Below are 23,907 nucleotides of genomic sequence, written 5' to 3'. Positions count from 1 at the left end.
TAAGACCTCCCCGATAATAAGGCCACCCCGGAATATAAGGCCCCGAAGCTACCGTAAGGCATCTGACTCCTCTGGACTGTAGCGGCGGGCGCCGCCGCGCAGCTCACTGATTGGCCGCAGGACAAGAAAAATAAGACCTCCCCTGAAAATAAGACCTAGCGCATCTTTGGGAGCAAAAATTAATATAAGACACTGTCTTATTTTCGGGGAAACACGGTAGTCTGCATGTGCAGAGAGAATCGTTTCCTCATTTCAGTTTATTCAGCTAGTTCAGTTCAATGATTAGTTCATTCAAAGTTAAGAAACTAATTGGGAGCTAAACAAGCAGGAATGCTTATTTTCCTCTTTCAATCTATGAAGTGGGACAAGACAACAACAACAATCTATGAGTAAAAACTAGGTGTGAGAGGCTATCTACTAGTCTTAAAATCTCAATGGATATAAACACCAGAAATAATCAGTTCAATTCACTAATCAGTAGGGCTGTCAAGCGATTTAAAAATATTAATCGCTATTAATTGCATGATTAAATAAATTAATATTGAGATTTAAAAAATTAATCGCAATTAATCGCACAATTAATTGCACTGTTAAACAACAATAGAATACCATTTATTTAAATATTTTTGGATGTTTTCTACATTTTCAAATATATTGATTTCAATTACAACACAGAATACAAAGTGTACAGTGCTTACTTTATATTTTTGATTACAAGTATTTGCACTGTAAAAACCAAAAGAAATAGTATTTTTCAGTTCACCTAATACAAGTACTGTAATGCAATCTCTTTATCATGAAAGTTGAACTTACAAACATAGAATAATGTACAAAGAAACCCTGCATTCAAAAATAGAACAATGCCAATCAGTCCTACTTCTTGTTCAGCCAATCACTCAGACAAACAAGTTTGTTTACATTTGCGGGAGATAATGCTGCCCTCTTCTTGTTTACAATGTTACCTGAAAGTGAGAACAGGCATTTGCATGGCACTATTGTAGCTGGTGTTACAAGATATTTACATGCCAGATGCGCTAAATATTCATATGTCCCTTCATGCTTCAACCACTATTCCAGAGGACATGCATCCATGCTGATGGCAGGTTCTGCTTAATAACGATCCAAAGCAATGCAGACCGATGCATGTTCATTTTCTTCATCTGAGTCAGATGCCACCAGCAGAAGCTTGATTTTCTTTTTTGGTTCGTGTTCTGTAGTTTTCTCATCGGAATGTTGCTCTTTGAAGACTTCTGAAAGCATGCTCCACACCTCGTCCCTCTCAGATTTTGGAAGGCACTTCAGATTCTTAAATCTTGGGTCGAGTGCTGTAGCTATCTTTAGAAATTTCACATTGGTATCTTTGCATTTTGTCAAATTCACAGTGAAAGTGTTCTTAAAATGAACAACATGTGCTGGGTCATCATCCAAGACTGCTATAACATGAAATATATGGCAGAATGTGGGTAAAACAGAGCAGGAAGCATACTTCCCCAAGGAGTTCAGTCACAAATTTAATTAATGCATTCTTTTTTTAACGAGCATCATCAGCATGGAAGCATGTCCTCTGGAACCATGGCCAAAGCATGAAGAGGCATATGAATCTTTAGCACATCTGGCATGTAAATATCTTGCAATGCCGGCTACAACAGTGCCATCCGAATGCCTGTTCTCACTTTCAGGTGACATTGTAATTAAGAAGTAGGCAGCATTATCTCCCGTAAATGTAAACAAACTTGTTTCTCTTAGCGATTGGCTGAAGAAGAAGTAGGACTGAGTGGACTTGTGGGCTCTAATGTTTTACATTGTTTTGTTTTTGAGTGCAGTTATGTAACAATAAAACCTATATTTGTAAGTTGCACTTTCATGATAAAGAAATTGCACTACAGTACTTGTATGAGGTGAACTGAAAAATACTGTTTCTTTTGTTTATCATTTTTACAGTGCAAATATTTGTAATAAAAATAATATAAAGAGAGCACTGTACACTTCGTATTCTGTGTTGTAATTGAAATAGATATATTTGAAAATGTAAAAAAAAATCCAAAAATATTTAATTAATTTCAATTGGTATTCTATTGTTTAACAGTGTGATTAATCACAATTAATTTTTTTAATCACAATTAATTTTTGAGTTAATCGCATGAGTTAACTGCATTTAATCGACAGCCCTACTAATCAGTTAGTTTTAAATGCACAGCATTTTTTTATAAACTTTTTTTCTTATGTTTCCAATTCATTTAAGGTAGTTTTATATTATTTTTTTTAAATGCTGGTTTGTGTACACCTCTACCTCGATATAATGCTACCCGATATAACACGAATTTGGATATAACGCGGTAAAACAGCGCTTCGGGGGGGGCCTGCACATTCCGGTGGATCAAAGCAAGTTCAATATAACGTGGTTTCACCTATAATGCGGTAAGGTTTTTTGGCTGCCAAAGACAGCGTTATATCGAGATAGAGGTGTATTTAATTGAATTTGAATTTCCAGCCAAACAGAGCTTAACAGAAATGGTATAAAAATTAATCATTATCTAGTAAATACGAAATGCATCATGTGCCATTTTCTAAAATAAAAAAATGTAAAAATGAAGAATCTGAATAAATGTAAGTTGAGCTATCTAATTGCTTAAATGAATGTGTATAGCTATAGTTAAATATACTTTATCCTTTTGCTTAGCAAAAAGAAACACCACATTATATAATTATGTAATCATTATAAATGAACATTTTAATGGTTACCAATAAGAATCAACATTTCTGTAGGAAAATAACTAAAAAGTACAAATGTAAAATATGATTAAAATGGATTAATTAAACTAAGGTTTCCTGCATGCTGATTTAAATTATAATTAAAACTGGTGATTTAAGTCACTTCACTGTGGGCAGGGTGGGGAGTGGAGAACCAGAACTGGCTGGGCAGGGAGACTTGGGACAAGAAACCAGGGGCAGCGAGAGAGGAGATTTAGCACTAGGTTGAGTTGCCCAGGATGGAGACTGGGACTGGTATGAGGAACCTAAGGAGTGGAGATTGAGGCTGGCTCGGTGAGAAGCTGGGGGTGTGGTGGGAAGGAAGACTAGGATGAGGGATTGGGGGAAGACAGGACTGGTATGGGAGAGGGAGGTTGGAGAAGATGGGAGAGAAGGTTGGGGAAATGAGGCGGTAAGATCTGTGACCACTAGAGAACATTCCCCTCTAGAACTGGAATAGAATCCAGGATTCCTGAGTCTCAACATTCCTCTGCTATCAGCAAATAGCTGTGAAGCTGAATGGCAAATTATGTCTCATCCTCCTCGAGTGCTGCTCCACCTAGAGAATGTCAGCCTTCCACTGATAGCAGATACTCCGCTAATGCAAGTGGCAGACGTCTGTGTGATGGATCTGGGCACAGGCAGCCTTAATTCTGGCATTTCCTAACTTTTGTGTGCTTGACTTTGTACTCTTAATAATGTTCTTCTAATGTATTTTTGTGTGTGTGATAGAAAGTAAATATTGGCCAGAGGCTGAAACAAAAAACAAAGAAAAAAAACACGTCCAAGTGAATATTTCTGATTACAAAGAGATGAGCAAATACTACTGTCTCTAGAGGAAAGCAGTATCAAAATGACTCAAGCAAAACAGAGTAATTAGAGCAGTGGTCCCCAACCTTTTTTGTCTGGCGGGCGCCAGACGACGAGCCACGGAGGACCATGGCGGCGGACGAGCATCCGCCGAAATGCCGCTGACAAGCGGCAACGTCAGTAGGCGTCGGCGCCAACAAGCAGCGTCATCCAGAGACATCGCCGCCAAAAATCAGCGGCATTTCGGCGGCGACGCCTCTGGATGACGCTGTTTGTCAGTGGCATTTTGGCGGATGCTCATCCGCCGGCCAGTAAGCGGGCACACTCAGACGCCCCAGTGGGCGCCATGGTGCCCACGGGCACCGCGTTGGGGACCCCTGAATTAGAGCGATGTCTTACAAGCCAGGAGGTCCCTAGGGGAATCATGCAATCACTTTTCAGAACACATGTTGATCTCAGAGGGTGAACCTAAATTCAGCATTCTTATAGGTCAAATCCACAGTGGAAAGGTGACTCCAGCCAGGTGTTCTTTGGAAAATACCAAGTGGTGTGATAAGTAGGGATGTGTCATGTTGAAAAAGCAGGAGTCTGTCAATGGGCAAAGAGTATATAGACATGATCCTCGGGAGCTAAGAGCTTTTGTAATTCCATACTGTGGTCAGGGTGTTGGGGGGAGGGGAGAATAGCCTATTGTATGAAAGAGGTCTTGATATTTATTTAATGTATACTGAAGGATGCGGAACATAACTTCACAAAACCGTAATGGCATATTGAAATATCAACATATCTGTATGTTATAAAACAACCACAGGGTAAGATAATATACCCTACCAACCTTTCACCATCAACAGGAATATTTGGTCTAATAAAGGAAGAAATCAATTAGTTAAAAAAGAGATTTTATATATATATAACCAGAGAGAGTGACAAAACCCTCTCTCCAATACAGTACTGAGAATCTCAGTGTGGTAGAACTACAACCATTTAGTAGTTCTAAGCAGTTGCTTGTTAGCTGCTCTGTAACAAGCCCTGTATTGTCTCTGTGTGGTGAAGGTCTATGGAACGGAACCAGGAAGGCTCCGTGCAATTTGTGCTCAGACAGATGGCCTCCCGGGGCTGTTGGTCACTGGCAGAACTGGCTAAACCTCTGGGGCCCTCCCGCACCTGCTGCTGAAGGGTGTGCAGCTAGCAGCTGTTCCTTTTTAACTGTCACCTTGAACTTCTGACCCATTTTCTGTGTAGTCCTCCAAATCCTCCCCTGCTGACTGCACACACTCCTCCATGATATGTCCTGCCTCCAGCAGGGATAGGGGACTCTGATCTGGAAACTGATGATGATTGGTTGAAACTACTCTACCTGGAATGACTTTCTTGAGCACTCACCATTCATTCCCCTGCAGTCCAGATTGTATCACAACCTCAACTTCGACATCCCTTCTCTTCTCAGGAGTCAGATTTGAGCCCTTAGACTGAAACATAGTGAAGGTGGCCTGCGCTTGATGAGAGCCTCCTACCAAATGGGAACGGTATCAGTTTGGTTAATTATTGGTGTTATTTACATAGCCCCATTACTGTGCGTGGCAATTTACAAAAAGAAAAATAGATTAAAGAACAAGCGAAGCATTGGCCTTGAAGACCTGGCAATCTAAAATCACAGCCAGCTGCAGTACAGTTAACAGAGAAAGGGCCAGATTGTGTCTATGGGTTCGTCCCATTGACTTATTGCTCCCCATATCTCAGGGGAGAGTTTTTGTCCAAAGAGTGTTGTGTAGACATGATCATTTGTTGGCTTCACAGAACAGAAGTGGATTGAAATTGGACTATACTAGTCAGGAGACTGATTGGAACATAAAGTGCGGCTTGAAAGAAGGGACAGGAAGCAAGAAGTGGGAGAAAGAGGTTGTAGGAGAGAAGCTTGGCTGGAGAGCAGGTGGAAATGAGAGAATAAGATTGTAAACTCTGGGGCAGGAACTGTCATTTATGTATTGTACTTAGCACAATGGAGCCCTACTCCTTGATTGGGGCCTCTAGGGCTACTGTAGTACAGATAATACATGATAATAGGTAAGGATAATGAACTTACATTACAGATGTAGCATCTCTCAGCTAGAGAGAACACGTGCATACTCTGAGATCCTTCTAGCTGAGAGATACTAACTAAATCCACTAACAGTTCCCACCCGGTTTGACTTGAGGAGATCTCAGAACAGTCCTTGCGCTGCCCTGCAGTTTTAGAATGCTCTTGCTACAGATCTCCGTGTGGGTTTGTTTGAGTGCTTTGTTGGGTGGGTTTATCTTGCATTACTATGGCCTGAGGTGTATGGGCAGCATGCAGCAGATATGGGCATCCTACTCATTCACTGAAGATGAGATTGCACTTGGTGGGAAGGGTGGTGTAGAACCACATTGCCTGGAGCTCCCCAGTGAATGGAGGAATAAGTACACTTCTACAGCCCTTTAAAGAGTGCATCATGGTCCTGTGTGTAGGGGGTGGAGCCATGGTCCTGCCCCCAGTCCATCTTCCCTGTAATACTCCCTGTGCCCTGGAGGAATAATTAGGGAGTAGTAGGTCCAATCCAGTTCTGCCTAGCCTTTAGGTGAGCTATGCAAGCAGAGGAAGATCCTAACTCACTCCCCTCCCACTGTGCATCTGTGTGAGGGCTAGTCAGAGTCTAAACTTAGGATCAGCTCTAAGCCAACATCATGCACTGCTGGGGTTAGTGAGAAACTCCTGCTATTTGCAGGTTATTCCATACCTGTCCATTAGGGGGTTTCTTGCACCTTCCTCTGAAGCATCTGGTGCTGGCCACCATCTGAGACCAGTGGTCTGATCTAGTATGGCACTTCCAGGATTACTAGCAATGAGTCTCAGGTTGATGTGGAAAAAGAAGGGGAATAAATATAGACCTTTCCAAGAGTAGCCCCTTTACAGAGGCAAGTGTGGCCCATTGTATAGATCATTAGACTGGGAGTTGGGAGACCTGAGTTCTATCTCCCACTCTGTCCCTGACTTGTTCTGTGACCTCAGGCAAGTGACTTTAACCACCCTCGGCCTCCGTTTCCCGAATGGGGAAAAGTTGTACTTATCCTCCTTTATAAAGCAGTTTGAGATCTGCAGATTAAAAGTGCCGTGTGAGTGCTAAATATTCTTTCTGAAGGGATGTGTTGGAACCTCTCTCTAGTGGGATGGCCTTGGCCCAGTGTAACAAGAATGTCCTGCCTAATGAATGTCACCTACTCTTCTATGCCATTTCAGAGAAGTAAGGAGCACAGATCAGAGCCACACACTTTGCACGAACTGAAGAGATGAAAGCAAGTTGTAGCGACAGTACTGAAGGTGCAGGTGGCACTGATCTCACATTTGCCAAGTTACATGCCCTATATCAAAACCAGTGGGTCAGAGAATTTTTAAAGAAGTACCTGATCAGCTTGCTGTGTTGATTGTTGGCCTCAAAACATTATTGCTAGAATTGAATGAACATAGGGACTCAATTCTTCTCTTATCCCAGGAGCGGTGAGCCTTTCTTGAGGAGGGTTAGAGCTCATTAGAGCCATGCAAGGGAGCAACCCAGGAGTGAATGATCACAGAGATGGAATTCTGTTCTCAGAGCCGAATATAAAATTCCTGATGGTCTAGTACATGTGTTTATGCCAAAGTGGCTTACCCCCAATTAGTTAGTGCTGTGCTGGTGGCATTCTTTGATGCCCTGCAGGGATCAGAGAGAGGTTTCTGGGATTGACTTGGCCAGGAGCCAAGTATTTACAATAAGGCACAATAAAATGTAATGTGTTTTTCTATGGTGTGCCTCATACACAATGATCCCATAATGGTGATTTAATTAATAAGCATGGATAATGTGCTTGTCACTGTAGATGGCACAAAATAAAAGCAGTCTTTTCCTCTGCAGAGCTCAATTTAATAGCAATATACTGCACAGTTTTCTTGACTTGCATATACAAGTAGTTTGTGTGTACAATAGTGCAGTAAGTTGTATCCCAAGCTACTGGGATTTCCTTGAATTAAATCATTAAGATTTGAGATTGGTGTATAGAACCATCAGATATATTGAATACCTCTGCACTTCATAGTTCTCCGCATAGTACTGACTAAATTCCTAGGTCATGTCCCACTATGTTTTGGGCTCAGCGTGAAACCATGTATGGATTCCTGGTCAGACTTCTCTTGATTGTTCCACAGCCTTGTTACAGAGGGGATCTCCCTGGGACACCACAAATGCCTGCATAGCATGGTGAAGGCCATGGAAGTTATTGGGGTACTAAAGCCAAGTTTCAGGGTTGATGATTGAGGCTGGGAAAAGTGGGATACTAAAGTAGTGGTGTTTAATTCTTTTATCGGCGAGAGGATTGGGAGTCACAGGCCAAGGAGAAGAAATAGTTCCCGAGATGAGACTCAGGGAAAGCTGGGGAACCAGTTTGGCACAAAGAGACAAGGAAGCTATGCCACCTCATGGTAAGGGCATCGTGTGGGAAGGATCTAACAGAGAGCGGAGCCCAAACTAAGAAGTAATGGCAATGGGAGGGGAGATAACACGAGGGACCTTGGAGACTAGGAAGTAGATTTTCTGCTAGATGCTGAAATGGGCAGCAAAGACCTCTGAGGACAGGAGTGCTATCCTCCCGCTTTTGGGCGTGGGTGAGGAGCCAAGGAGGTGCATTTTGAACAGTCAAGTTTGCATGCAGGGCTGGGGCTTAGGGAAACCATGGAGGAAGGAACTACTCTAGCCAAGACAGTAGACTTAGGGATGAATATGTGCTTTAGCAGAAGAGTTGTCACAGACACAATCTTGACAGAGACTAAAGTTGGAAGGGATGGGTAGATTTATGGAACTGGAGTGGGTAGAAAGCAAAGTGGCAATTTGGGGTTAGGTCAGAGTAATGAACCCTACTGTACAATGGCAGCTCTGAGCAACTATGAAGCTGGCCCCCTTTTGTGGTTGGAAGAGAGACTATAGGGGTGTCTACGTATATGCAGCCAGGTCATGTGGAGTGTGAGGGCCAGGGCACATACAGTAAAGGAAACACCAAGCTGTGCTGAGGTGAGGACATATAGTAACTATGTAATTATGTTTCACCTCCTCCTCCTCCTAAGGGAGTGTCTGGCTGTGAATTCAGCACTGACTGTGTGGTAAGAAGGGAGGAACAATACAGATTTTTGTGAAGTCTGAAAGAAGCTGGATGTGTGTGAATTTTGACCTCATTAATTTAGTGTTTAGAGACTCAGGCTCCCCCTGAAAAACAAAAGTTTTGCCACAGCAAGTGGCAGTATGAATGCAGCTTTGTTGGCAGGAGCGCTCTCCTGCCAACAAACTGAATGCCACTCGCGAGGGTGGAAGTATTTTGTCGGCAAAAGTGCTGACACAGTGCCGACAAAGAGCGTTTACACACGCCGACTTTTAGCTGACTCAGTGCAGTGTTTAGAAAACCACCTGTGTAGGAAATTGACACGCAAGGTTAAATTCGGAAAGGGGGAAGGCCAGTGGGGAATAGCTAGAGGAGAGGAGAGATGAGGCCAAGGGCTAAAACCTTAATGGAGAAGTTCGTACCAGACAAAGAGGAGTTATGGGGTGAAAATAGAAGAGCAAGGATGCGCTGGGTCATGGTGGATAATATCAAGCAGTCAGGAGGGAGGGAGTCAGGGCTAGAGAGAGCAAGATCATTGATTACGCAGAAAGGGCAGTTTCAGTGGTCTGGAAGGAGAAGAAGCGGGACTGAAAGCAGTAAAGGAGACTTTGCTGGGAGACAGGAGGAGGAGAAGACTTTTCCCAGGACTTTGGTAGGAAATGGAAGGTCGGACAGTAGCGAATGAGCAGGAGAGAGTCTAACGATGATGGTAGCGAACTTAGTATCAGGGAAGATATCAGTGAGTGGTTAATTGTTGCAGTCATCTTGCTGAGGAGGAAGGACTATGCGGTAGATAGACAAGGTGAGTGGGTCTAGGACTGGCATATGAGGCACTATTTTTAAAAAGATGATGCCCAAGAAGGCATCTACTATAACTGGAAGGAAAGAGGAAAGGAACAAGCGGGATGAAAAAAGAGGAAGGCAGGGAAGCAGACCTAAGACAGTAGATTTGACAGTGATGATTTAGCTAAGGGCTGGTCTACACCCAGCCGCTAGTTCGGCGGCTGGGGATCGAACTTCCGGGTTCGACTTATCGCGTCTGGTCTGGACGCGATAAGTCGAACCAGGAAGTGCTCGCCGTCGACTGCGGTACTCCAGCTCGGCGAGAGGAGTACGCGAAGTTGACGGGGGAGCCTGCCTGCCGCGTGTGGACCGCGTCTGAACCGCAGTAAGTTCGAAGTAAGGTATGTCGACTTCAGCTACGTTATTCACGTAGCTGAAGTTGCGTACCTTACTTCGACTTGGGGGGTTAGTGTAGACCAGGCCTAAGATTCTCGTCCCCATGTTAGAATTTTGTCTAAGTCATGTCCCGACAGAACCTGGGACTAACTCCCTATTTAGTTTTGTTTCATGCTTATAGCGCATTGAAAGGCGCAGATATTGTACTGCATGTCTGTAACTTCCTAGTGGCTTGATTTGTTTGTGGCAGTCAGTTTCCGGTGTGTGCAATTCTTGGAGGAGATGTTTTTGTGTTTTGTAATCAACAGTTAAGTAAATAAATATGAAGTCCAGAAAACAGTGACATCCCACTAGCCATTCACTAAAATTATACCACCAGATTGAAAAGATGGGTCAGATAATTTCCCTACGTCTGATTTACTTAACCCCTTTTGGGTCATCACTGTCAGAGATTGCTTACCCATGCTGCTCATCAGAGTACTTCCCAATGCAAATATTCTTTTCTTGCCTTTGGAATGGACCAGATTGCACCAAGGAGCAGGTATTTTTACACCATTTCACAGTAGAGACTATCTGCAGAGACCACTATTCACTCCCACCCAGTACAGAATAGAATCTCTAGTACCCCACTTTCTCCTTTCTGTGAGCACATGCTCTCTGATACACAGGGTTTATCCCAGGCTAGTGGGGAAAATTTCTATGGAAGACAGCAAAGAATAGCTGAGAAATTGGATTGGGACATATTTCTCATGGCTTAGGGGCCTGCTTTGACTTCTTCTGCAATGATGCCTTCTTCTTCTATGAAATGAGCAGAGTTAGGAATGGGGAATTACAGATGCTTTGTGCTTCTCTTAGGAAAACCTTGGTGGAATTTACTGAATCCAAGTAGCTACAATCTAAAGTGAGATGGGACGAGAGACAGATCTAATGCTGCTGGGGATAAACATCTAATAGGAGTGAGATACAAAAGCAGAAGGCAAACCTGCTTCAAATGCACAGGGCTGTAAAGAGAATAACAAGCAGAGCAAGAACCTTAGGGAGACTCTTTCTTGCACTCTCTGTTTTTTAATCTTGTGCCTCCAAGGGGAAGGCTTCAGGGAGGATAAAGGGCTTTCTGGCGGTGGGCTACAGTTGGTATGTTGGCTAGCGCTTCATGAAATCCAATGCGCAGTTCAGACAGAGGAGACACAACTGTTGGCAGGTTCCTGTGACTGTGGAAGGCCTCAGCGGGAGTTATTCTGAGAACACAACATGCGATCGGATTACTGAGCTCTAAAAAATGAGCCATCTGACAGTGTGCGACAGCTCCCAGCCCATTCCAGCCAAGTGAAGACATGGCATGAGGCTTTGAATCTCCTGCAGCCAGGTTTGTGATGGAAACAAACTGCCCTCCATAGACTGTGAACCCACAAACTTCTAGAAATCCATCACATGCGCACCTCTGGCTTCTAATAGGGGGAACAACAGATCTTGAGAATTGGCTTCTCTTGGGGTTATGACCTTCTTTTAATATGTTCCCATTAGGGATGTTCTCGGGTTTAGCACACTCCATAATTCTGCCTGTCCCTGGGTTGCTAATATCTCTGCATGGTCACCTGCATTTGCATGCACCCTGCTGCCTTTCTGTCTCCTGGCTTGGTATGGAAAGTGAACCTTCAGGGAGAGGAAGGTGGAATGAGGTAATGAGAGATGAGAAATGGAAAGCAAAGCATGGAAGCTGGAAAAGAGGGTGACTGCGTGCTTGGATACAAAAGAGCTAAATTCTGCACCAGCTTCTGCCACATGCGACTTGACTGACTGTAATGGAATTGCATAGGGGCTACATCTGTGCAGAATTTCCCCTGGTTTGTCAGTGATGGTCTCAGTGATAATTGTGAGGGGATTGGGCTCGCTTTGTGTAACCCACAGACTTGAATGGAGTCGCACCATAGATACATTTGCCCCATAAAGCTTATTTTCGCTGGTTTGTGATTGTCTGAAATTCTACTTGTAAAATTCTCGCTGGGTCAGTTCTCCCTTCCTCTCTCTTTCACTCCCCATTCCTCCTCCTCTGCAGCCCACCCCCTCTGTAGACATCCACATTCCCTCACACTTCATTAGAGACAAACAGGTTTTGAGGAGCTCATTTTGTTCTGTCTAGCTTCCATTGTTCACCATTGTCAGATTGTCTTTCTCCAGCTCTGGGCCAAGCCAGCATTCTGGAAGTAGCACCCCCTGCTCTGGCATTGCTCCGTAAATGCAAGTCTGCGAGGCTACCGGCCTGAGTCAGCCAGATGGAGGCTTTGAAAGCCATAAATATTATTCTTGGCACTAGAGAAAGGTCGGTTATCAGGCTGATGTTGATATCTCTCTAGCAATTGGTCTCAGCTTTGCAGAAATGGCTATGCTGGTTGAAAAACAGCCAGGTGGTAGGTAGTCTAACAGCATCTGCTCCCATCTAGCTCTCTCCTGGGCTTGTCGCTGCGCTAGCTGGCACTGTGAGAATCAGAGAAGTCAGCAGTACTATGCTGGGCATCAAATAATTCCATCTTTGTGCGTAGCAGAGCAGGGAAAACTGGAAAATCCGTGTGGCTAAGGGTCTGCTCCTTCTCCCAGTGAGAACAAGGGGAGCCTCTCTAACAACATGAGCAGGAAACGGATTGAGACTTAAGTGGACAGAGGGCTGGAGACAGCCATGTCTGTGCTTCGTTACATTTCATGAACATAACGTAAACCATCCTGTGGCTGCAGCTCCCTCTGTCAACATCAGCTAAAAGTGACATGGAAAAGACACCAAAAAAAAGTGTTTGTGCCCTTTTGTGTGGCTTTATAATTGTTAAAGTTTGGATTTTTTTATTATTTAAAAAAAATTCTTCATGTTTTTACTTTAGAACTGTCAAGATTAAGTGTTTCTGCTGGAAGTCTCCTTGGAGGACTTGGGGACCTAGAGTGAGAGCTTTCTCAACCCTTTAACAGAGAGAGCTTTTCTCTGAATTGTTTATCCACGTGTTTGAGTTAAATAGGTGTTTAAAAAAACCCAAACCAAATACTCCTCACCCCAGAGAGCTTTAAACCATCCAAATAAAATATCACTTCCCCTCTCAATTATCATTATTTTGATATTTGTGATGTTCTAATCCCACTAGTTTTCCAAGCATTCATGCAGCCTTCCATGGAAAACAAGGCAGACAAGACCTGAATTTTTAAGGTTCAATCGAAAAAGAGCAAGAAGAAAACCCCTCAGAACTTCATTGATCACAACCAGCCATTAAAAGGACACAAACCTGGAACTTTTATAGATCATTGTAAATTGCACAAAGGCAATATCAGGAATAGAATTTTCAGTCGAGACTTCTGCTCTTTAAACACTGGCCTCTGCCACATGAACTAAATGAGAACATTCCTGACCTAGGGGATAGCATTAGGGCTTATCGCCTCCCTGCAGGCTGCATCTTCTTGCTGAGATCATGTCTCTCTAAACTTTGGTTTGCATTATTTCCTTGTTCCAGGCCGAAATGAGCTGATTGCCCGCTATATTAAACTGAGAACAGGGAAAACGCGCACAAGGAAACAGGTAGGTGTGAAGTTGACTGTGTTACACTGGCTGCTTTGTTTGTGTCCCGAGGGATGGAGAGGGCTTGTGTGAACTAATTGCCTCTCTGCTGGCTGCAATTAGTCTCTGCCTTTTGGAAAGAGATCATCGCAGTCAGCCGGGTAATGAGAGTTGTGAGTTTAGTCACTCTGAGTGTCTTCAGATTGGACTGTAGCACTATCACACAGTGACACAGGAAACTTCCTGCAATGACACGTTCAGTGAAATATTAACTGTTACATTTTTGGGTTAGTGAGAAAGTCTAGGCTGGGGTAGTCAATAGGACCTGGGCCAAATCTGGACCGCCAGAACTTTTTAACAGACTGTGAACTCTTTTTATTTACTTATTAATATTTTATTGTTATTTTTGTATTATTTTCTCTGGAGTTTGGACCTCCAAGAAATATCTTGACCAAGAAATTTGGACCTTGACAAAAAAGAATTGATTACCCCTGGCCTTGGTGTATGGTGCCTTTCTCCCCCTCCTTGTTAGTTATTGGAAGTTGTTACCATCTAATGGGTGACACATATGAATGAGTTCGCAGTTTCAGTCCTGTTCTCTGTAGACAAGAGTCCCACCACCGTAATTGGTCCCCTTTTGGGCCATCTCACTCGAAAGGTCAAAGAATGAGTAGCCCTAGGAACCGAACTACTACAGATGGTCCTTCCAGGTCAGGGATTAAAACAGCGGTTTGGGCTGTTTAGAATAATGTGCCATTGCTGGAGACACACACAGAACTTCAGGTCTCCAGACCTTTTGGTCGAGAACCTTTCAGGCACACACAAGTTCAGAGTTAGCATTAGCTCCTCTCTTAACTCCACCGCTTTATAAAGAAGCTGGGCAGAGGCTCGGCCCTCATTTCTCTCAGCTTTACGAGGATGGCCGTGAGCCTGTTATTGGTATTTACTGACTTTTCCCTGAACCAGCCCTGCTTCCACTCCTCTCCTGACCCCAGCTTTAGCGCAGCCCCAGTGCACAGAGCCCATCAGCTGCCTCTGCTAGACAGAGCCCCCTGCTGATCCCGGCCCTTCTGTGCAGCCCCGTCAGCTTCCTCTGCACAGTGGGGGAGTGAGACAGGCAGGGAGCCAGGTCCCAGCAGCGAGACTGCCCTGCCACTGCAGGGAGTAGAAGGCTTCCGCAACTGCTACATGGCGAGTGTCCCTGCCCCCCTTCCCCTGTGAGTACTGGGCACCCTTCCTGCCCTCCGCCCACTGCCCTTTGTTTATGGTTTTCCCTGGTTTTTAAATAAAGCCCAATAATTTCCCAGGAAATAAAAATAAAAATGGCAAATGAAGGGCCTTTGGCATAGCCCAAGGTGGGAGGGGGAAAAGTCAAGCGAGTCAGAGGAATTTATAAAGGCTGGGGAGGAGGGATTTAGGTATGAACTCACTTTGGGAAGCGTCCCTTCTACCTGGACGAGGCCATAACTTGGTACCATAAGGAGAGAGGTCTCCTACAGGGCTTAAGGAGTCTGCTTACATGTCACAGAATGGCTGTGATTTCACAGGGCCCTTTGGGTCAGTGGAGACCTCTAATTTGACACCTGCAGCATGATCAGATTGGGCTTGTTTGCACTTGGAAGAAAGTCTTACAGCAACCTCTCTTTAAAAAAAAAAAAAAGAAAAGAAAAAAAGAAACTAAAAGGATCACTAATTCCCCATCACACAGACATCATGGGCTTCTGTTCAGTACTGCAGGCAACTCCCAAGATGTCCCCTTGAATGAGGATGGCAATTGTTTTTCAATGCAGGTGTCTAGTCACATCCAGGTGCTGGCGCGTCGGAAAGCCCGGGAGATCCAAGCCAAGCTAAAGGTATGCTGGGCATCCTTACCCATAACACACACACACCAGCCAGTCCCTCCTGACAGCCTTGTTAGGGGGGAGATCAGCAGTTAAACTGCTGTAAGCCGGGGAGGAAGAGGCACTTCCCAGGAAGTGCTGAGCTAACAGTTGTATTGTTATGGCTCTGTGGTGCTGGAGGCGATTTCTATTTAAAGAATGAAGAAACAATGACTTTCATTTCTATGGGCCGATTTACCTCTGGTGTATGCCGGCGTAGTGTACATCACTGGGCTCACATACATGGGGGTGGGGTAGGCATAAAGTGGCCACAATCTCCCATCTTTTTGCTGCCACGGGTCAGGATGAGCTGTGGGGATGTGGTGATTCACCACCTCTCCTGGTGGCAATCCTGTGGAGCTGCCTGGACAAACTAAAGCTACCCTCGGCTGGCATAACCGTGAGGGGACTACAGTGATGGCAACCAGTACCTCCTCAGGGGACGCGCTTCTGCTGGGGAGGGACATCCCTTGCAAATTGTGATTCCCTGTGCCAACTGAGGTGACTCTGACCCTGTGTCTAACACAGGTCTGGGGTGAAGAGTGTAATTTAGGACTAAACTGCTTAGAAGCTGTAGGTGACTTCTGGGCTGTATTAACAGAACTGTTGTATGTCAGACCCAGGAGGTAATCGTCCCACTGTTCTTGGCACTGGTGAGGCCTCCGCTGAAGTGCTGTGTGTAGGAAAGATGTGGACAAACTAGAGAGAGTCCAGAGGAAAGCAATAAAAATGATCAAAGGTTTAGAAAACATGACCGACGAGTAGGCTTGGAAGGATTAAATTTTTATCGGTAAATGGTGGTAAACATCAGTTTGACCGTACGCACACAAATCGACAAAAACTATTTTGATCAGTAATAACTGAAAGGTACAGCTAGGCAAAGGAAGAGAAATGCGGCTTGAGAAGGTATCAGAGTTTGATTTAAGGATATTTACTTCGTATGTTTTGACATGTGATGTTGACAATTTGTGTTTTAATGGTTATAAAGCTTGAACTTTTTCAATCTGAATGTCTACTGGAATTAAAGAATTATTGCCTCACCCCACTACATAATTTCCCCACAACTTTGAAAATGTCACTAGATAAAAATAAAAAACCCTTAAAACCCCATAATTTTTGCAACTGAGAAAATTTAAATACATAAAAGTAAAAAATGCTTCAAAATAAACATTAATATTATCTGTCAAAATTATAAAAAAAATCAAATTCTACCAACCCTGCCTAAAAGGAAAGGTTAAAAAAACCCTGGTATGTTTAGTCTTGAGAGGAAAACTGAGGGGGGACCTGATAACACTTTTCAAATATGTTAAGGGTTGTTATAAAGAGGATGATGATCAATTGTTCTCCATGTCCACTGAAGGCAGGACAAGTAGTAATGGGCTTAATCTGCAGCGAGGGAGATTTAGGTTAGATATTAGCAAAAGGCTTGTAACTATAAGGATATTAAACATTGGGAGAGGTTACTAAGGGAGGTTGTAGAATTCCCGTCATAGGAGGTTTTTAATAATAGGTTAGAAAAACACTTGTCAGAGATGGTCTAGCTATCCTTGCTCCTGCCTCAGTGGAGGAGGCTGGAGTTGATGACTTCTCAAGGTCCCTTTCAGCCTCCCACTTCTATGACTCCACAGCGTTCATCGTCAGGAGCTGATTCTCTTTAAATGAACCAGCTGGACTCAGTCCCGATCAGTGTTGAATTGCATGTGTTTTGAGCCCCAGCTACCACACTTTCCACCCCTCCCTCAGTTTCTTTGTAGAACTCTGTGCTAGTTCTGTGATCAGCCAGTCCTGTTTCCAGCTGCTTTGAGAAGGGAAAGAAGTTACAAATTACAGCTGCCCAATTCGAAGCTGCTAGGTATGGCTGTCTGGGCTGGAAGCCTGTGGTGCCAGTAAGTGATCTATTCAGGTGGAGGCTGGCTTGAGAGACGCAGTGCGAGCAGGAAACAACTGCCCACCATGTGAAAAGATTTACTGCTGCTTGTAGCTGTAACTTTGATTCTGTTCCTTGTGCGTCACAGCCCTGGGATTTGGTGTGATTGGAAAGTGAGCCAGCTGAGCCTGCTTCCACTTAACACCTAGGGGCATGGAGACTTCATTCTCAGGGAATGAAAGTGTCTTGGGGAGCTCCATTTCTAGCTTCCCTTTACATTTCCTTGGTCCATGCTGTGAGCTCTGCTCAGATGCCTGCAGTGAACCATTTCCCAGCACCAGTCAGTTCCTTTCTGACCTGCAGAGGCAAGTCTGCCACGCTCATTCAACTTACTTACTTACTTCACTTCCCTCACTCATCTTTGTAGAGTGAGTAGATACAATCAGAGAGGTTACTGCCCTTCTCCCAAGTTCCTGCTGGCAGCTGTGTGCTCTCCTGCTGCTGGTTCCCCTTCCATATCAAATACACATTTTGTGTTTATACCCTGGAGATCAGACCTGCCACGTTCTGATTTATTTGGCAATTAGTGTAGTGCTATTTCCACAGCACAAACAAGAGTGTATTCTGCAGCTGTCCACTGTGCCTGTAACAGGTTTTTGCACCATGTTCAAGATGAATTTAACAAAGATGAGATAAAGCTTGAGGAAAAATACTTCCCCAGGAGACAGCAATTTTCTATGTCCTAATTGGCTAAAATATCTCTCACCTGCACTAAAGCCAGACTGAAAAATGATCTTCAAAGAAAAAAAGGGGTTGTGTCCTTATTTGTTTCCTTACAAAGTATAAGACGGGCTTGGGGCTGGTGGAGGACATTTTTGTTCTTGCTTTAGCAATATGAGAAATATTAAGTTTGCTCTTTTCCTATTTTTGCTGGAAGTCTAGAGAAATTGCTTCAGAGCTTTCTCATCCCTTAGCTGAAGGGGAAGGGATCAGTGTTGAATCTTTAACAAAGACAAGTTTGCTCCCAACTCTTTGTCAGGCATTGGAATTAACAAAATTCGAACTGGGGGGAAAAAAGGTTTTAAACGGTCTGATTGAAAATCCCTTCTGCTCTCAGTTACCCACATTTCACTTCTTAAATGATCGTGTGTTGTTATTCTACAAGTTTGCTGTCTTTTCTTTATATCTTCCACATAAAGCAGAGTAGATTACAGTTGAATTTCAAATGTAAAAAGCAAACAGAAAAAAAGCCCTAGCGGCAATTGGGAAGTCTTTTTACATCATCAAGAAGCAAAAATGGACATAAACCTTTTTTTAAAATTTAGCAGGTCATCTTTAAAATATTTCCCTAAAGCCTTATTTCAATAGGGCTCTGCAGAAGCGTCCCCTGGCTTTTGAACATTTGTAGGGCTTTCTCAGCAGTTAAAAATATTTCCCTTCCACATACTGAGTGATACCAACACAGAGATACCAGCTGGTTCTGCTGCAGCTCCATGGAAAACACTATAGCTGGAGACCATTCCCTCTGCAGAGGCTCATTTATTTTCAGTTTTTTTACTTCCTCTGATTTTTTTAATTATTAGCATTCAGGGAGTTTTGAGGGAAGGAGGAGGTTGGGAAAAGGGATGGAGACCCTAGGGAGAGAATTTATTTTAGGTACTAAAGCCAGCTGCTCTGACTCTGAATACACACAAGGAGCAGAGCTGCTGAGGAAGGAGGTGCCTCTTTTCTTCACTTGTAAGAGGTCGCCTATTCCAGTTGCTTATGAAAATCATCATCCCACCTATGACATCACTGTCACAATTATGATGTCACAGACAGAAGAGAGTTTGAAAGGTAGGGACTGGATGTAGAAGCGGCGAACGGAGGGTGGGAGGATAGTGGCCCTGCCTGCTGCCGATGCTCCCTAGCTGGGAAGAAGAGGACTGCTTTTAGGAGGAGCCTTGAGGTCCCTGCTCCACATATTAAACCTCCTAGTGACTGCATAGTGTCATTACCCACAAGCATAAATGCCCAACTCCATAGTACAACTAAGGCCTTGTCTGCACTTGTGGTGGCATGTAGGGTATGTGTAGCTACATGCCACGGGGAAAAGCTCTGGCAGGGGAGAGGCAGTGTAGACCAGGGAGGCACTGCTTGGGTGTGCAGGGTATATACCCTAGGGTTCAGCCATGTGGGGCACTCTCCTCTGCTCGTCTAAACTGTGCCTAACCGTCTGTGCGGCTACTTATAGCCGTGCTAGCTGGGCATACAGGGTCTGTACTCTACATACCACCACAGGTGTTGCCATCCCAAAAAAGGCAAGCAGGGCTTTCCTGCTGTACATACCTGGGAGTGATTTTCTGGTTGCTTACAACTTATTTTCCCCCTCAAAAAATGGATCGTAACAAAGCAACTGATCCTCACTTAGACCAGCCCAAGTGCCGGGTTGGAGGTGATTGTTTTGTGGTGAGGAGCTGTTTTTGTGTTACCCCTGAGTCGGAGTCTAGATTTTTAGTAATGGAAAAGTATCTGTCCCATCCCAGCTCCTTGCCAGTAATTGAGAAATGGCTGGCAGGATCTGACTCATACTTCCAGTAACAAAACCTCACAGCCACAGAGCTGAGACAAAGTGTGAAAAGCTTCAGACCAAAGGGAGAAATGTTGGGAAAGTTCTGAGCAAGTGATCACCGGATTTTATAATGGATGTTAAGTTGCAGTCTTAACTATGGTGAGCTCTGTGCATTAGAAAGTCACTTGTGGTCCTGTTGAATGGCTTTACTGGCCTGATTTTTCAGAGGTGCTGAGCACCCATTTCCCTGATCGAAGTCCATGGGAGCCCTGGGTGCCCAGCACAACATCAGGCCATATATTTATTATTATAATCACGTCTTTTTTTCCCTTCCTCTCCCCCCTAGGATCAGGCAGCTAAAGATAAAGCCATGCAGAGTATGGCTACAATGTCATCTGCCCAGATCATCTCTGCAACCGCCTTCCACAGTAAAATGGTATTGCCTGGCCTCCCGCGACCAGCCTACCCTGCTGTGTCTGGGGTGAGTGAAGTGTCTCAATGGAAATGAGGCAGGAGAGTCAGCTAGAGATGAGTTAGGAACTGTGCTGGACACACACCCCAGAAACAGACCACAGGGGACAAGTTCAAAGTGCACCTCATTAACATGAAGGGCAAATTTGCCATGTAACTGCAACATTTAGGGCCTGATTCACCTCTCAAGCTGGTGTAAATCAGGAGTAACTCCAGTGAAGTCAGTGGAGACGCACTAAAACCGATGTAGATGAGAGGAGCGTTTGTGATGTTAATCACCAGTGATGTAGGATGTCTGTGCTGTCTTTTTTCGCACATGGTTCTTTTGTATTGAGCAAATCCATTCTTGCCATCCTTCCCCAGCCCCCTCTTGGGCACGTACAGTCACGAGTGCTTGGATACCATGGTGATAGGTGACCTCATATAGAAGCCTAAAGAGATGAGGCCTGATCCAAAGCCCGCTGATGTCAATGGGAAAGACTTCCATTGACCACAGAACCCTTTGAGCCAGGCCATGGAACTTTAAAATTCTCTGTGCCCTGCAGGATGAATCCCACTGAGATCCTGAGGGGAGGGATGTTCCTTCTGTCCAGGGCTCTGGGACTGTATGGTTCAGGGGCTGTGCTAAGAGGGTGATGGAGGGTCAGACACATAATGCAGCCAGCATTAGATCAGTCTCCTGAATGCCACGGCTGCTGCTTGCAGTAACGGGAATCCCTCCACGTTGAGAAGTTCAGATTGCTCTTTTTTCTTTTCTTTTTGGTGCTGCCAGTTGTAATGCAGCCATGTAAAGATCAGGAATTAACCTGATAAATAAGGAGGAGACATGATGTCTGGACTCCGCACGCTGAACAAAATGCTAGGCCTAGCTGTGTTCCTCCCTCACCCTCCAGTTGCTGTCACCTCCCTGTCCCCACTTGGCCATTGTTACTGCGCCACCTGTCAGCACCCAGGCTGCCTCTCTTTGTCTCACTGCCTCTCCCTCCCCTTTTCTCCACCCTGTGACAGGTCAGGAGAGGCAGAGTTTGGGATGGGGCCAGTAGCCCAGGTTTTGAAGCTCGACGGATGGGTGTACCCAGGTTTTTTGAGCCATGGAGCAAGGAAACTTGGAACAGGCATGGTTTTGCCAAGGCTTCCCCCAGCCTGCTTTCTAGATGCACATAACCAGTGCAGAATGCCTTGTGCAGCACAAAAGGAAGCTTTTCCTGCTCCATCTCTGAAGAAAGGTCTATTTCCTGGTGTTAGCCTGCCCTACAGTGCCTCCCAGATCATCTCAGTGTAACATGCTGGGTTAATCGCATGCAGCCAAGTTTTCCAAAGTGGCTATGGACTTTGGGGTCCCTGAAGTTGGACACCCAAAAATGGAGCCACTCTTACCCAGCGTCTACCTCTGGAAACATTGTCCTTAATTACTTACCACATCTGGCTTAGCCTTTCCAAGGCCCATCAGTGCCCCTGCAGGGGAATACAGGCTCACTTAGCCCTGCTCACCGTCTTGTTATGTGCCATCACTAGCCTCTGACAGGAGTAAGGGCTGGTTTTCTTTAGCCTCAGGATGGTGACTGTGTCTGTACTTTGGTTTTGCAGTTTTGGCAAGGAGCTTTGCCAGGCCAAGCTGGATCCTCTCACGAGTGAGTACTCCCACACCTATGCATACACATGGTTGCTTCCCATGCTGTGGTGGAAGTTCCCCTGAACTGGGAAATACCTTCAGTTAGCTCGAGGTTAAGAAACCGTAAGGCCATCTGCTGCTGTTTCTCAGAAAGGCAGACCCCCCCCACACACCCCCAAGCTATCGATGGAAGTAGGCATGGAGCTGAGGCAAAAGGCCTAGGGCTAAATTCAAAGATGAGTCTAAGTGAGTTCAGAGGGAGTCTTAAACTGGTGCATCTTGCCCCTTCTTCTGACCCCTCCAAAATGTTCATTACACTCACTCAAACTGCCTCTAGTCTCACTTAGGCTTACTTAGGGTCTGATCCAATGTCTGTCAAAGACAACAGAAAAACTGTCTTCAAAGGGAACTGAGTGGGGGCCTTAACTCACCCTCTCACCCTTTTACACTTCATCTTGGAATTTGCCCCACTGCGTCTATGGGAATCGGAGGGATTCACATTGGGCCTGATCCGGCCTACAGTGAGGATCCAGAAGAAAAGAGTGTAGCAAAAAGGCAGTAACAGGAAGTTGTAAGAACAGTGTAAGTGAAAGTAAGCCACCTCTCCTCCTCCAACTCACACGTCTTGGCTTCTCAGCATGTAAGTCACACTCGTTTCGATGCCCTTGCATATCAGTAAGTGGGTATGAGTAGGTCCAAGGGACCCTAAAGCTATCTAGCATATATCTCCTTACATGTGGCCTCTGAATTAGGCCTCTAGTTTGCAAGTGAACTGGGGAGGGATCCCTCAGGGATCTTGACTAAGGGCCAGATTTTCCAGAGTTTAGCACTCACCACCTCCCACTGAGAACAGGGGGTGCTGGCAGGTGCTGAACACTTCTGAAAATCTGGCCTAACTGGGAGCGGAGCTCTGTTGATAATCCAGTCCCAATTGAGGGTGTTGAGCACTTCTGAAAAGCTGTCCACACGGCCCATCACCAGGGAAGGAGCTTGCTTAGCCCAACAAAGAGAGGCAGAGTTGCCATTTACTGACGTTGCCCACACTTAACTCCATCTCTGGACAAAAGGCTGTATAAATACATGGGCATTAGTGTCTAGGTGGGCAGGCCATATAGGGAATCAAGTCAGAAGCCCTGCAATCTCCATACAGCCAATCTTTGAGGTGAGCTTGAAGGATGCCCCTGAGTGGGTCTGTGCTATTGGATGTGTAGGTAAGAATGCCGTGTGCTGTTTGGGCCCCTTTTTGTACATTGGGTGCTCCACTGAAGTTATGCTCTTAGAGGCCCCTTTTGTATAGTGACTATTAGGGTCCCCTTTCTGGGCCCTCCTTGCATCTCGTGGAGTTACTTTCCACCCCCCACCCCTTCCCGGGAAAGTCCTTCACCTAATTTGCCCAGAGAACTGAACAAAATGCTTTGATTTTTCTTTAACTAACTCTCATGTATATTCCTACAGCGTGAAACCTTTTTCTCCACAAACCTATGCTGTTCAACCTCCACTCCCGTTACCAGGTAGGTAGGGAAACACAATTTCTTGCACAGCACATACACATCATATTGCCATGCAAGAAAATCATAGTTCTTTAGTCATAACTATAAAGGAGACTTCCATGCTTCCTGCCACTGAAGGAGAAATGGGAAATTCAAATATTCCTCAAGGACCTGAAAAACCACAAGAACGAGAACAATCCACATCTAGTCCCAGACTTGTTCCATGCACCCTACAGGTTTACCTGATCCAGCCAACCAATGCATGTCCCATCCAGCTCCACTCATTCAATCAACCTCCCCATACCTGATCCTGTGTTTTTAATTTCTCTGGTCCCCACAAACAAAAAGCAATATTTACTTTCAGTCTGAATGACTCCATTTAAAATTAAGGGAAGTCACAAACATGGAAGAAGAACAGTAAAGTTTCTGAGAGAGCACAGTGTGTGTGTGTCCTCTTACAATAGGCTGCAGCAACTCCAAAACAAAAATGGCTGCTGTCTCTGCACACAGGCGGAATTATTAGAAACATAGGCTGAGGTTCTGAAAGCTGCCTAGGGGGATTTAGATGCCACGTTCCCATTAGTTGAAGCAGAGCAAGGCTAAATGGCTTGCTCAAGATTAT

At 44.8% G+C, this 23,907-nt stretch overlaps 1 protein-coding gene across 1 annotated transcript in view; it reads left to right on the top strand.

Moving 5' to 3' along the window:
* Positions 1-23,907, top strand: part of TEAD4 (TEA domain transcription factor 4) — an 84,084-nt gene that overhangs the window by 39,161 nt on the left and 21,016 nt on the right. The window contains exons 6-10 of the mRNA XM_026652221.1: positions 13,371-13,435; positions 15,205-15,267; positions 20,059-20,193; positions 21,771-21,814; positions 23,251-23,306. Of these exons, the coding sequence (XP_026508006.1) occupies positions 13,371-13,435; positions 15,205-15,267; positions 20,059-20,193; positions 21,771-21,814; positions 23,251-23,306 (363 nt within the window). The remainder of the gene's footprint in view (positions 1-13,370; positions 13,436-15,204; positions 15,268-20,058; positions 20,194-21,770; positions 21,815-23,250; positions 23,307-23,907) is intronic.

The sequence above is a fragment of the Terrapene carolina genome, unplaced genomic scaffold, assembly GCF_002925995.2.
Source record: "Terrapene carolina triunguis isolate 2854851 unplaced genomic scaffold, T_m_triunguis-2.0 Scaffold112, whole genome shotgun sequence".
Lineage (NCBI taxonomy): Eukaryota > Metazoa > Chordata > Testudines > Emydidae > Terrapene > Terrapene triunguis.
Note: the sequence above shows the minus strand (reverse complement) of the source record. Positions and strands in the feature narration are given on the sequence as shown.